This window comes from Trachurus trachurus (assembly GCF_905171665.1).
Source record: "Trachurus trachurus genome assembly, chromosome: 17".
Lineage (NCBI taxonomy): Eukaryota > Metazoa > Chordata > Actinopteri > Carangiformes > Carangidae > Trachurus > Trachurus trachurus.
This window is the reverse complement of record NC_139900.1, coordinates 10,905,414-10,920,370: the sequence shown is the minus strand read 5'-3', so window position 1 is coordinate 10,920,370 and position 14,957 is coordinate 10,905,414. Positions and strand designations below refer to the sequence as shown.

At 43.4% G+C, this 14,957-nt stretch overlaps 1 protein-coding gene across 1 annotated transcript in view; it reads right to left on the bottom strand.

Moving 5' to 3' along the window:
• Window positions 1–14,957, bottom strand: part of ak5 (adenylate kinase 5) — a gene marked incomplete at its 5' end in the record, with an annotated part of 99,675 nt that overhangs the window by 57,524 nt on the left and 27,194 nt on the right. Inside the window, 1 exon segment of the mRNA XM_083991702.1 lies at window positions 5,167–5,358. Within this exon segment, the coding sequence (XP_083847828.1) occupies window positions 5,167–5,358 (192 nt within the window).

The following is a 14,957-nucleotide window of genomic DNA, read 5'->3' as shown; positions in this document are numbered from 1 at the left end:
TTCTGACAGGCATTAACTGTTCAGATTCAGCTGCTGGGCTTCAAACTGTATGAAGAAATGGGCTCGTGTTACCTTAACTTCCCCCGTGCTGCCTGTCTGAACGTGTTAGAGTCAGTATTGGGATTTATAAAGTCATCCACGACACCTGACGTCTACGAAGCTCCAGTCTTTTCTCTTTCGTTCTCTTTGCAGCTGCTTGACTCGTTTCCTTCTTTGTTTTTCATATTGTTTCCTTCTGTACTTCTGCTGTACATTGTTTTATAACCTTTGTTGTCAGAGCTCCTCTATATACTGTATAAAGTTTATCATTATAATGGAGCTTTTCTTAGTAAACACCGTCTGAAGTGCATGGACGGAAAAGAAAAAGCAGGGCACAGGTGTCTGAGGCTTCACCTGTGACTGATATTTACTGCTCAGGTGGATTGTTTTTCATTATTCTGGCTGACACAGATGACTGCTGGGTAATAATATAAAGTGATAATAATCACCATTCAGAGTGTGAATATAGATGTATCTGCTGTCTGAGAGTCTGGGAGGCTGTGAAGAGTCTGAAGGAGCCATACTGTGAGAACAACTCATTTCTACTGTGAACAGCCAAGATTCAATACTATAATTAAAGTAGCTGGGAATACACTTCTGTTTTTTTCCATTAAAGAGAAACAAAACACCATATTAAACACGCAAATCTCATAAAGAAAACAACATTTGCCACAATTCTGATTGCTGGTTATACTTTTATGTACTTTCAAAATAAAAGCACCATAAATTCAGTTGTTGTTTCAGGCTTGAAACTGTGAATAATTCATGTTTTTCTTGTTCTCCTGTGATGGCGTCTTTGCATTTTGGTGCCATTGCTCAGACACATTTGGAGAGACATTTGGAGATAACACCTTTTCTTTTTAGCTGTTTTCTGACATTTTATGGAACCAAATACAGTAATGAAATGCTTGATGAAAAACTGCCTAAAAGAGAAGACCGTCTTTTCACCACTTCAATTTTAGACTCAGAAAATCACACTTATGCAATTTTCATATTACACTGAATAATAACTTCTTGTGCCCAAATGAATGACTTTTAGATTTTGACCTCTCACTTTAATACAGAGCTTTAAAAGGTTAAGTGCGCGATGATATTTTATGACAAGATGGCCCCCAGGCTCCTCTATATTTTTTTCATAATTTGCCTTTATTCTGACAGGACAATGGAGACTGGAAAGTCAGGGAAAGAGAGAGAGAGAAAGGGGAAATGAGATGCAGATTGAACTCAAACTCGCAGCTGCTGCAGTCAGGACTAAGACGATATGTCTTGCTCAGCCATACTGTATCTGGCCAATATGATTTCTGATATATGATTTAAATCGGAAACTTGTTGCATCATCATCAGATATAAAGACGAACATCCAGAACTGAGCTGTGACACACAACACTCCATGTCCATCTTTAAAATGCAGGTAATCACTTATAAACAGGCAGATGGGATTAAAAATCTGCACATTTTCTTTTTCCTCCCTTCATGAGTGACCTAGATTCACGTGGCCGAGGCTGGACCACAACAATCAGACGGATAGCAAACGGCAGCATCCATGTGGAGACACACACACACACACACTCTCCCCAGGTCTGCCCCACATTCCTCCAACAGAGTGAAGAAGACGTGTCGATTAGATGAACTAGAAACAAACAAACATGTGCAGCCAGCAGTATGAGCCCTCTGACAAATGGGCTTATTGCTGGCTGGCACCGGCTCTGGGAAACCTTTAACAAGCTAAACAGGAACATTGCAAACGTGTATACAGGATCATGAACTGTGACGAAACACGAGAGCAGGAGGAAAGAGACAAAGAGACAATCGCACAACGAGCAGATTATGAAAAATAGATGAGATGCTTTAAGATTTTGGAGAAGAAACGCTTTTATGCAATACGTAACTATACAGACACATCCTGCTACGTTTTCCTTTTTTAAAATCAATGGGAGATTCTCTGGAGATGATCCAATGTGTGTTTGGTTTAAAGACGATCCACAGCGGCGCAGTAACACAGTGGAGCGGCTCTTTGGTGTTTCCCCTCCGCTGTGAAGAAGACGATGCAGCGCTGAGACCCAGACGGATCAATGAGACTCCCGCCGGCAGCGTGGGCCGCCACTTCCTGTTGGCTGCAGGAGTCAATAGCTCTATTAGCACCCGCCTCACACACATACCGCGGGGGTAACTCGATGCCCCCTCTGCACCGAGCTACACAATCTAAGAAGATCCCAGCGGCCTCCAATTAACAGCAACAGGACTCTGACTGGCAGCTCGCGAAAGAAGCGGCAGCGGAGCGGATACAGTTTGGAAAGACTGGTGTTTTGGTCTGCGCCTCCTCCTGAGGTTTAGCTTCAGTTATGCTAACTAGACGACCTGTGTCAGACTGGGACAATGACTCAGGCCGAGAATTTGACTCACTTCCAGAACCACACAGACCACCACATCTTGTTGGCTGACCCTGTTTTTTGATCGAACAGTTAAAGCAGAAGTAAGCGATATTTTTGTGTTAATATAAGTCTTAAATAGTTCTATCTTCCGACAGCAATCACTTACATAGAGTGTTTGGACCGAAACACGGGTCTCTCAGTCCCTCTGCTCTGAGCCGAGGAGAAAACTTTCCTTGTATCCTACAACCTTTATCCAATGAGGAGAGAGAACGGCATGAAGGGGCGGTTCTCTCTGTGTGTGCAGCCAAGGGATGCGCGTGAATGTGGTGACGTAGGGACGAGGACCAATAGATCCATGACGAGGGCGGGGACTGCTAACTCCGTCGGCTGACAAGACGTTATGGTGCGTTCAAGGCAACCAGTAACTCGTGTTTTTCCGACCTGTGAAGTCGTACCAGTTCGATCTGGTACGAGTTCATGGGTCGGAAGTTACGAGTGGCCGTTATAGTGACTTTCACAGGTAAAACAGGTCGGAAAAACACGAGTGGGTTGCCTGAAACGCTACAAAGTCGTAAGTTGTGACTTGAAGCTGTAATTTACGGTTTCAAAAGCCTGACTGGAACGCAGCATTAGCCAAAACGACCGGATCGCTTACTTCTGCTTTAAAACTCCAGTTATAAATTAGGGAACTCTGTTAAAGCAGAAGTGAGTGATCCGGTCGTTTTCGCTAATGCTGCGTTCCAGGCAGGCTTTTGAAATCGTAAATTACAGCTTCAAGTCACAACTTACGACTTTGTAGCGTTCCAGGCAACCCACTCGTGTTTTTCCGACCTGTTTTACCGGTGAAAGTCACTATAACGGCCACTCGTAACTTCCGACCGGTGAACTCGTACCAGATCGAACTGGTACGACTTCACGGTCGGAAAAATACGAGTTTCCTTGAACGCACCATAACAGTCCTCGTCGCTACGTCACCACATTCACGGCGTTCCTTGGCTGCACACACAGCCCTGCATGCCGTTCTCTCTCCTCATTGGATAAAAACTGTAGGATACGATAAATGTTTTCTCTTCGGCTCAGAGCAGAGCAGAGGGACTGAGAGACCCGTGTTTCAGTCCAAACACTCTATGTAAGTGATTGCTGTCGGAAGATATAACTATTTAAGACTTATATTAACACAAATATATCACTCACTTCTGCTTTAACTGCGGAGTAGGCTTATCCAAAATATAAAAATTAGAACGTGTTTATGACATGAACTACATTAGGTGTCACTGATATCGCTCATACACGGCAAAAACATCACTGTCTTGCACAGACTGTGTTAGTTATGTTACTGTAGCCTGTTTTGTTGTCAGTAAACACACTTGACCTTGGTTATGTAGTACGACCACATAATTAGGGCTGACCCGATTATCATATTTTGATGATCAAAGCTTCGCGGACATAAAATCGAAGCTTCGACGGCCGGGGGGGTGTGCGACCGTAGCGGAAATAATGAAAGTAATGGCAAACAAACACTGCGTATCTCCAAAATCAGGCAGGTTTCCAGGATGCCAAGTCGCCTACTCATTTTAATGTAACAATTGCCGATGAGAACCGGTGTCAAAAAAGAAAAAAGGAAGAAAAAAACAAACAATCGATCACGGACTTCATGATCAATTACCATGGCAACGAACAAAGCTTCGAAGCTTCTTTTTTTTTGGGTCAGCCCTACACATTATACACACAGAAATATGACTATAAATGTAACGGAGGTCCGCGGGTATAGCCACAGTTACGAGGTACCAGTGAGGAGAAGTGACAACGCGTGACGGTTAGCGGAACTGAAGTTAAACTCACTCACCCATAAAAAAGCGTGCAAACCCACTTGCCAAGTGGTCATTGACCTCTTGGCGAAACAATTTGCATCGACGCCTGCGGTGCAGGAGACCTGGGTTCAAAACCCACTCAGGGCAAGCCAGACAACGTCGGTCACACATACATTTTTCTTTTAATTTAATTCAATTTATCAATTAATAGGACGGTTGAGCGAGACAGGAAATAGGGAGGCAGAGAAGGGGGGAATGACATACAACAAAGGGCCACTGGGGAAACGAGTGCTGTAGCTATACGGCGCCCCGTGACTACATAAATGTACTGTTTTTTTTTTACCAGCAAACTGTAGCGTTCTTGAATGCTGCTTATTTTGCATCTGTGCAAACTGCACTTTTGTTTTTTTCTTCTTGCAGCTTCCACATAAACACATTTAACAGCTGCGGATTTAAGACGCCGGCTGTGCTTCACAGAGCGTTGTGGTTACATTGGTTACCAGATAAGTGGATTTGTTTAATCCGTCATCTGATTCTGATTCTGATTTGCTACATTTTTGCCGGTGAAGTCGACTGTTCACGACCAGAACGACCATCAGGCCACTGGGAAATGTTTCAGTGCTCCTGGTGTGCAGTCTCAGTTCACTGGTGATGATGAAGTATATATCCAAACAAAACAACCCATATTACCTGTTCAATTCAATAGTGTTTTTGTAGTAAATCATTTGTCAGGTAGTCGGTGTTGTGAGTTTGAGTTTGTCCTGCTCCCTGTAGGATCGTAATCAGACTGCTGACACATGACGCCTGGAGTCGTAAACCATCTTTCCCATCTCTATTTTCCATCATGATGCGAGTGACGGGATCTGACCTCAGATGTGCTTCACACACTTCCACAGTCTGGAGACGTACACAGGTGTAATGTAAACATATTCCACCAGCCTTACCGTCACGATGAGGCCCCTCTCCTGGAAGTATTTGACCAGAGGGATGGTGTTTTGCTTGAAGTTGGTCAGGCGGCGGTCGATGGCCTTGGGGTTGTCGTCGGGTCGTCCCTGCTGCTCGGCTCGTTTCTGCAGCCGCTCCTTCAAGCGGTGGTTGGTGCAGGCCAGGAACACCACCAGGTCGGGAGTGCAGATCTAAAGAGAGGAGGGAGAGGACGTCACTACGACACACTCAGTTTTTCTTTTTCGATTTCCATTTCAATCTGATCCAGAGAAAACCAGTGAACCAATGCAGGGTCAGTCTCATTTTTAAATTCTTTGCACTCAGTTCAAAAATGTCAACACTTAAATTCAAAGAAGAATAAACACTTAGCTCTCGGCAAGGTCTGAAAAGATTGAATATCTTTTTTTTATTCATAGCAACGTTTACCACCTGAATTTCCCTGGATTGAATCAGTGGAGTGAAGAATTCAGATTGAAGCCCTGACGTCAGCTGCAGCTGCTCTGTAGCTTTCATACGAGTGTGACAGTGACAGTGAGTCAAACAGAACGACACCGTGCTCTCCCTACAGGAGACCAGAGCATCATTACCTGCCTCACACACGGCTTCTCTTTGTTTTCGCCGACTCGAGACCACATGAAAAATATTTTAAAAATCACTTCGTAACAGTAAATGACACGATCACTCACGCTGCCTCTTTCCGTAACTGTGAAAAAAAAAGTGTTTCTATTTAGAGATCAAACGCAAAGAAGAAGATGTCACTCAACGGCACAGGATGCGACATCCCCTCCATTTCATCTGTGTGCGTGAATAATGCTGTGATTGCTCATTAGTCTTTGTTGCCAATCAGAAAACTGATTACTTGGCATGTAAATAATTATTCTCTGGTTTATTTGTTTTTCAGTTTTTCACCTGTTCTGCTGCACAAATGCTCATTTTAAAGCTCGTTCTGCAACAGTTATGAACCGTTGATGCATAAAAATGGTTGAGAACAGTTGATGTAGACACGTGCTCAAAGGTATAGCGGTCAAAAGACAACACTGACACAGCAAAATGTCAGTTTTCTTGATAAATATCCACTGGTTGTTTAGTTTTGAGAAAAATATCTGGACTTTTAGCTGCTGCAGTACCACTATCATCACCACGTTGCTGTATGGAGTTTTTATTATTTATTTAGGCATATTATGCCTGTAAACAAAACTGAGGAGAGCAGTGATAGACAACCAACACATTAAAGTTGTGTGATGGAAAATCAAAATGCTAAAATGCCTAAAGCAAAGGAGATCTGTAAAATCAAGATAATCTACTGTTCTGTCACTATAAGCAACATTTTTCATGATATTACATTTATTGTGGATATGAAAATAGAGATAAGTGCAGCTTTAATTCATTTTCACAACTTAATATGCAATTAAATAAGTTATCATGTACTGAATATTGTTAAAGAAACTCAATTATAATGATAAAATCTGACAAAAGCTGGAAACATCCCACTGAAGTTTATGAGCTTTGTTCTGCAGAGTGAGTCTGATTGAACACGTACAGACAATAATCACACATCAACATTAAACTCTGCACACAGCGATATTGTTCTGCTAAAGTTAGTCCAATGAGATGGTGATGAAATATCTATGACAGGTCTACCGCACCTGTTACCAAGGTATTATAGAGGGCAAATAAACAATTAGCTATTCTCATTTTACAGGTAAAGGTCAGACAGCAGCAGCAGCAGCACTGACTGGTCTGAGTAATAGAGATTTAATTTGTGCTGCTCCATGAGTTCGACCGCTTCTGTTTTACAAAGTTCAACACACAAAAACATTCCTTGTCAAAGCACAAACTGACGTGTGCACCTGGTATTTCAAAGTTAAAGGGATAGTTCAACATTTTGGCAAATTGGCCCATTGCCATAATCCCTATATAGTCCATGAGCCAAGACCCCAAAATTGGCCTCCCGCAATCGAACGGGTGGGCAATTTCTAGATTGTTTTTTTGACTTGGTAGACATCTCTAGTGAACAGTTTGGCATGATAACCATTGCAAACAGGTAGCTTAGTGGTGGTTATCATGTGTTGAATAGGTGGACCGGTAGAGTGGAAACTTGAAAACTGTGTATAGCGCTTGTTCGGTATTATGCTGTTTGTTGACCACTCAGTGCCTAAATCACTTCAAGGATGTTTTTCCCTTTTATCAAGACCCTACTGTAATAATAATAGACTCACCTCAGGAATATGTGAATGAAAATGTGATAAAAATTAGAACATACTCATGAAATAGCCAACATCTTTAGAGTGTTTTACTTTTCATGCAATAACAAGAACAAACAAATATTTTTTACACAATTAAAATCAACTAAAGAGCTTGCTCCTTCTGTCACAAATAATGTGGAGCATACTGCCAGTACAGTATTTCAAGTGTCCCTCTGTCAATGACCTACGCCTGGCCAACAGCCTGAACGAGTTCTACTGCTGCTTTGAAAGACAATGGGACAGACCTGATATCCCCCACACCTTCGACCACCAGCCATCGATCAGCAACAGCTCCTCCACACCTGGATCACCTACACAGCCCCACACCCAAGTGCCACCCTCCCCCACACCTCTCACACCTCTCTCCATCATAGAAATCAAATCAAATCAAAGAAGGAGAGGTGAAGAGACTGTTTAAACAGCTGAACCCGTGCAAAGCTGCAGGCCCAAACTCTAGCCGTTTTCCTACTAACATCAGCGGGTCGACGCAGGTTTTTTAAATGCAGGTCGACCCGCTAACAATCGGCATTTGGCTCCTTTCCCATTGACCAAAATGAGCCGGGTCTGTCTGTCTAACCCCCGTATAAACCAGTCGCCCCGCTTTCATTCGCAGTGCGAGAAACACCGTGTCATGCCCCAGCCGCCCGCCATGGAGGACAGCGAGTCTGCCGCGGCCGCCTTATGATGGACGTCCGCGGCACAACATGTCAGTTAAACAGACTGTTGCTTCTTTTTTTTTCAATCTTTTTTGGTCAGTGTTCTTTGATCTTCAAATCCCAGTCTTGAATGCAAGCAGAGCTTTGTTTTGGTAGCCTACGTGAGACGCGACTTGATTTGATGATTTGGCATCACGTAAATTAGTGGGTTGAGCCGGGTCTGGTGGTCCCACTGCAAGCCGATCATAGCCGAGCCGATTGAAGGCGATTTTAACCCGCGTCGCTTGCAGAGTCATTTGACGCGGGTCGACGGGGAGCATACATCAGTCCGACTGAAAAGTCCGACGGCTCATTTCTCCGACTACCCATTCTACAGTGTTAAGGTTAGGTTTAGGGTAAGGTTGAGGGTTAGGGCTACTTAAGTCGGAGAAATGGGAGGTCGGACTAATGGACGCAAAAATGAAGAAATGTATGGTCGGAGAAATGGGTAGTCAGACAGACGTAACGGGTTGACGCGGGTCGGTGCGTTTGTGGGTTTAAACAGGTTTTTTGGCCAGTGGGAAAGGGGTATAAGTGTCTCCGGTGTTCACACACATTTTTAACACCTCACTGGAGAACTGTCATGTGCCAGCTTGCTTCAAGGCCTCAGCCATTGTTCCAGTTCCCAAAAAGACAAGGCTCACAGGCCTTAATGACTACAGACCCATTGCTCTGACTTCTGTGGTCATGAAGACTTTTGAGTGCCTCGTCTTGACCCACCTTAAGGACATTACAGTTCACCTACAGAGCCAACAGATCTGTAGATGATGCTGTAAACATGGCCCTCCACTAGCACCTGGACTCCCCAGGATCCTACGCCAGGATCGCCAGGTTTGTGGACTTCAGCTCTGCCTTCAATACGATCATCCCAGCTCTGCTCTGTGACAAGCTCTCCCAGCTTAATGTGCCTGACTCCATGTGCAGGTGGATTACGGACTTCCTGACTGACAGACGGTAGTTCGTGAGGCTGGGGAAGCATGTCCCTGACACCCGGACCATCAGCACTGGATCCCCCCAAGGTTGCGTCCTTTCTCCTCTGCTGTTCTCCCTGTACACCAACAGCTGCACATCTGGACACCAGTCTGTCAAGCTCCTGAAATTTGCTGACACCACCCTCATCGGCCTCATCTCTGATGGGGACGAGTCGGCCTACAGCAGCGAGACGGACCCTCTGGTGTCATGGTGCAGCATGAACAACCTGGAGCCCAACGCTCTGAAGACAGTGGAGATGATAGTGGACTTCAGAAAGGACCCACCTGCCCTCCCCCTGTCATCCTCTGTGACTCTACAGTGACCCTGGTTGAGTCCTTCTTCTTCCTGGGCACCACCATCTCCCAGGAGCTCAGATGGGAGCAGAACATCAGCTCCCTCACCAAGAAGCCTCAGCAGAGGATAGGCTATACTTCCTGCTGCAGCTGAAGAAGTTTCACCTCCCTGTGAAGATGCTGGTGAACTTCTACACTGCCACCACTGAATCCATCCTCACATCCTCCATGTCAGTCTGGTGTGCTGCAGCTACAGCCAGAGACAAGGCCAAACTGCAGCGTGTCATTCACTCTGCCCAGAGGGTGATCGGCTGCAGCCTCCCATCTCTTCAAGAGCTGTACATCTCCAGGACCCGGAGACCAGAGCCAGAATAGCTGCTGACCCCTCTTACCCTGGACACAAACTCTTCCAGCCCCTCCCCTCTGGCAAAAGGCTCCGGTCCATCCGGACCAGGCCCTCACGCCACAAGAACAGTTTCTTCCTCTCTGCAGTCAGCCTAATAAACAATGCCCCAGTTCCCCCTAAATAACCCTAAACCTATGGATGTAATATGCTATAATGTTAATGTCATCTTTACTCACTACATCTTAGCCTTCTTAACCTTGGATGTATATATAAACCATTAAAAATGTTCCCTGTATAATGTGATTTCACAAAAGTCCTCTGCTACTTCCTGCTAACAGCAGTATTAAAGCCGATTTTCCCCCTCGCTCCCTCATGCACCCAGTGGAATTAGCGCCAACTAGTGGTGCAAACAAATATTATCTGCAGGGCCTTTCTGCAACTGCAAAGGCGCTGTAAATCATCAGTAGTGGCACACAAATTATGAAATGTGCAACATCGGAGAATGGCCATAATTGGTGTATATGGCATTTTTATGGTCAAAATAGTGAATGCATGATAAATATTGTTAAGCTACTCTTGTGCGAAGGTTATCATACCAATTAATAATCTGGACATATATAGGAATAATAAAATAGCAACAAGAATTTGCCCACCCTTTGGATTGCGATTGGTGGTCTGGCTCATGGACTAATAGTCATAGGTTCATCACCTTTAATTGTCGGTGCAAGCTATTTTTAGAACGGCGGAGCAGAGCTGCGAGCTGCTCAGAGCTACGCTACGGAGGCTAATGGGATTTCTTGGTTTCCCTCATCAGACTCATCAAATACACAATCCAACAACTCCAAAATGCTCTGGTGGACAAGTTGTGACCTGCACATTCACCACTCTATGAGATAATAACAGAACGTTACCAGACAGAGTTTGTTTTAGAGCGTTTTTGGAGTTGTTGGATTGTGTATTTGATGAGTTTGATGAGGGAAACCAAAAAATCCCATGAGCCTCCGTAGCGTCGCTCTGAGCAGCTCGCGGCTCTGCTCTGCCGTTCTAAAAACAGCTTGCACTGACAATTAAAGGTAACAAACCTATACTGCTATGACTATAGCGATTATGGCAATGGACCAATTTGCCAAAAATGTTGAACTATCCCTTTAAGTAAAGGATGCAGTGATCAATCTAATGCAAACATTAAAATGAAGTAACTTGGTTTCTATGGCTCTGGTGGTCACAGTGTTTAAAAGCTCCTGGACCTGACATCTGCTCACCCGGTCCACCACCAGCTGGGGCTTTCCTCTATAAAAAGCATCAAAAGTGGTTTATAACTATTCATGCTCTGTCATTTGTTTTGCTCCTGCGTTGGATGAGATGCACATGATGAACACTCCAGAGTCGTCCTGCGTTTGATCTGGAGCCCTGCCAGAGCCAGAAATAGCTCCCATGGTGCTGCTGTTTATTCAGGCGCATGCCACTCCGGCAAACAGGACTCAGTTTTGAGTCAGTCTTTGTAAATGAAAAGTTTCTGTTTCCATAGTAACCACGCTCACTCAGATTATAGCTACTGTATAGTCAGACAGACCCCACAGTTAACCCTAATGAGAATTTCTTAGTTATCAAGGTTTCTTGAGAAATTTACCATCCTCCACATGAGCGAGATAGATACAGATAAGAAAGATAGTTGTTGTTGTTGTTGTTGTTGTGCTGCCACTTCGCACACACGGTGCTAAATATAGGCTATAAGGCACATAAGCAGGCAGGTGTTGAGATGTTGACCTGATCACTGTGCCAAGGCTTATTCTGCTAACTTCTCTCCATCAAAAGAAGAAAAAGAAGAAAAAAAAGGAACCTGAGAAATAAACTGATGGCAGAGGTTCAACAACTGATAAACAGAAAAATGTGACTTCCTGTTGAGCTTCAGAGGAAAGTCAACATCCTTGATAAGCCGCAACCTTAGATACATAATACTGATATGGTTTCCCCCCACATGCAAAAATACAGTCTGTGTGCATTAACGCTGTGGGAATTAATCTAAAACATTCATACGTTTTTAGTGAAACAAGCCTCGTATCAGATTATTCCAGTTATTCAAAGTGGAGCTAATTGTTAAGGAGTTTTTTCCTCATGAATCTGACCTTCTCTGGGGTTCAAAGCAGTTAAAACTAGTAGGCTACATGATGAAAGACCTGAATGTGGGCATCAATCCAGAGTGCTGTTTGCTGTACTGTAGGTTAATTTCGTCCTAAGTGTGTGGAGACTATCCTGCGTCTCAATCTGTCTCCATAACCCCGGTTTGTAGCTGGGGTTGTTTCCTCTCGAGCTGCCGTCCTGCAGGTCTAATGGAGGACAACAGACTTCCATGTCTCAGATGTCGCAGTGAGGTTTGAATGGCATTAATCTTACTCGTCCTAACAAACAGAACCAAACCAGTGCACTTACAGTAGCTATCCATATGCTTGGAGCCTATGGATAGCTACTTAGGCAGTTATTTTCATTAGCTACTGATCTGTTTGAGCATTATTTTTTAATTTATGAAATAATAATTTTCTCTAAATCGACTGCCCATCAGCATTTTTTAAAGCCAGAGGTGACAGAACTTACTTTTACTGTTTAACCAATGGTAAAGAATCCTCATTTCTCTGTCTGTTATTACATAAGACAAAGAAAAGCAGCAAATTCTTTTAACATATAACACAAAACATTTAAACAACATTTAACATTTATTTTTGCTTGAAAAAATGACAAACTATTCACTAATTCACTGAAATCAAAATAGCCTGGTTCTTGATAATTTTTCATATTTTCCTACTTCCCACGCAGCTAAGTCATCAGTAACCTCCAATTTTTCCCTGTTAAAAAGGTTTTCTGTGGAGTTTTTCCTCAGTCGATGTGAGGGTCTAATATAAGGGTAGAGGATGTTATGATGACAAACTGTTTGTAAAAACGTGCTATACAAATAAAATTGCCTTGCCTTGTCTTATGGTCCCTGAAGTTGGAATTACAATTTGGAAACCCTGAACTCACAGTCCAAGATGGCTGCTCTGTGCATCAACAGCGAATAAAAGCTGTAGATTTCACTGTTTATCATCCACTTAGTCTTATTGTTGTGTCGTTAAATTAGTCGTACCAACAGTATAATGCAACTTCTACCAGTAGACATGTTGATATGTGGCTTTCATGCTCAAACTATCCCATAGTGTGGTGTTATCGGCTGATATTAGTTAACAATTCTTGCAACAGCTAACAAATCGGCAGCTTTTCCAACTTGTCAGCAACTGGAACGTGGTCAACTCGGATGTGACGTCTTTCTCCAGCTCTGAATTCTGACTTCTTAAGTAAATTGACCACGGCGTAAGATTCTCTAATCCACCATTATTATGATTATGAGTATTGAAATGATTTTGGTTTAATCTGTGTGCTAAAGCCAGTGAAGGATGAGCCTTAGTCTTCATCTGTAAACTCAACAGGTTTGGTAAATGTCACTTTCACACCTATTTTCTGCTTATTCATAGCGAAGACATATCTCGGTGTAACCTCACAGGAAATGAAAGAAGTGAAAAAGCTTTTTTTTTTTTTTTTTTTTGGTCTGGTAACGCAGGGAGAGCTTTGTACAAGACGAGTTATATAACATTACTGTCTTTCCCCTTAAGCCTTGAGAAATCTCACAGGAGGAGGTGGATGAAGCTGTGTGCGCTTGCAATATGCAGTAATTAATTTTAAACTCTTCTCAAAGCGTAATGTGTAATTTCCCTCTTCGCTGTCTGAGAGGAATGTGCAGGGACAGTAATGATGTGTGCACCTCGATCTCGCTGCAGCACAGCACAACAACAGCTGCTCTACTTTTTCTTTTTGCCACTTTTTCAAAACCCTTCATGATTGTTATTTACGAGAAACAAGGTGACATATTTCTGATCAATGTCCCACTGGCACAGCTGATGAGAAACTCACTTGTTTTGTCAGACTTAATGACATCAAACAGAGACAAGCTGCAAGTCCTCAGGAACTGGAGCTATTTTCCTTGATAAAAGACTCGACTGATGATTATTCAGTTACAAAGATTGATGGATTTGCGTGTGTTGTGAACTCAGAAACCCACACACTGAGACTGACAGGGATAAATAGAGAGACAGACACCTCCATAGTCGATAGGAGTGTTTGTGAAAGAGCTTGAGGGGGCGATGAAGGGATAGACGGTCTCTCTGGGCGGCTATAAAGAGGAGCAGGGCGTTTGCTGAGAGGCCCATAGGAAAAGCCTCAGAAATGGCTGCTGTGATGTTGTAAAGGGCAGAGTAGCATCATGGAGCGAGGGGAGACTAATGAAAATGGATACTGTGGGTCCTCAGAGGATCTCTCAGTCACCCCTGAGCTTACACAGCGCTGGGAAATATAGGATCTAAAAAGTGAACTTTTCAGGTTATTAGATGCACTGTCTGACGCTTAAAGGAGACATATTATGCTGCTTTTCCACAAATTAAAATAGTTCCCAGGTGTCTTAAAGACATGTCTGTGACATGCTTCAGTCAAAATACCCCAAGGATCAAACATCACAGCCCTGTTCAGAACGGCTGGTTTCAGTGCCTGTCCCTTTAAATGCAAATAAACCACCATTGCCCCGCCCCTTCTACTGGTCCCAGGTAGGGGTGGGATTATGCAAATTCGAAAACTAGTTGCATCATTGTCAGACAACTGAGGGAGCAGCTCGTAAAACCATGGATTTTAGGGAGCCTGCAAATTACAGATTTTTTTTTTTGTCAATTCTCACATTTTGGAAGCTGGAAGGCAAGACAAACACCCAAATAGCCTATAAAGAGCCTTCAAAAAGTGATATTTCCATAATATGTCCCCTTTAAAGCAGCAGAGAGTCTGTGTGCAGGTCATCAGAAATTCAGGATTTGGCCCTTTCAAAGGCAATTCTCCCCTGAAACTGTAAAGTTACAGTTTGGGAATTTCAATTGTGGGCTATGTCTGCATGATGAGCCCACATTAGCTTAATGCTACAAAGCAGAGAGTGGGCACAGTCCTGAGTCGTCCTTCAGCACACAGATCATTAATCTAACTTCAGCCTGAGCAGCAGTGTAAAACAAGAATGCAGAAATGACACAGCTGAAGCTCAGACTCCAGGGTTTGACTTGGTAAATTATGTTTTTATAGACTTCAAACAAAAGAAGAAGGCATTCTGGATTCATGAACTCGCCTTATTTTTTTTTTACCCAAGGGCATTAAATGACTCTTTGACCATTTTTGTAA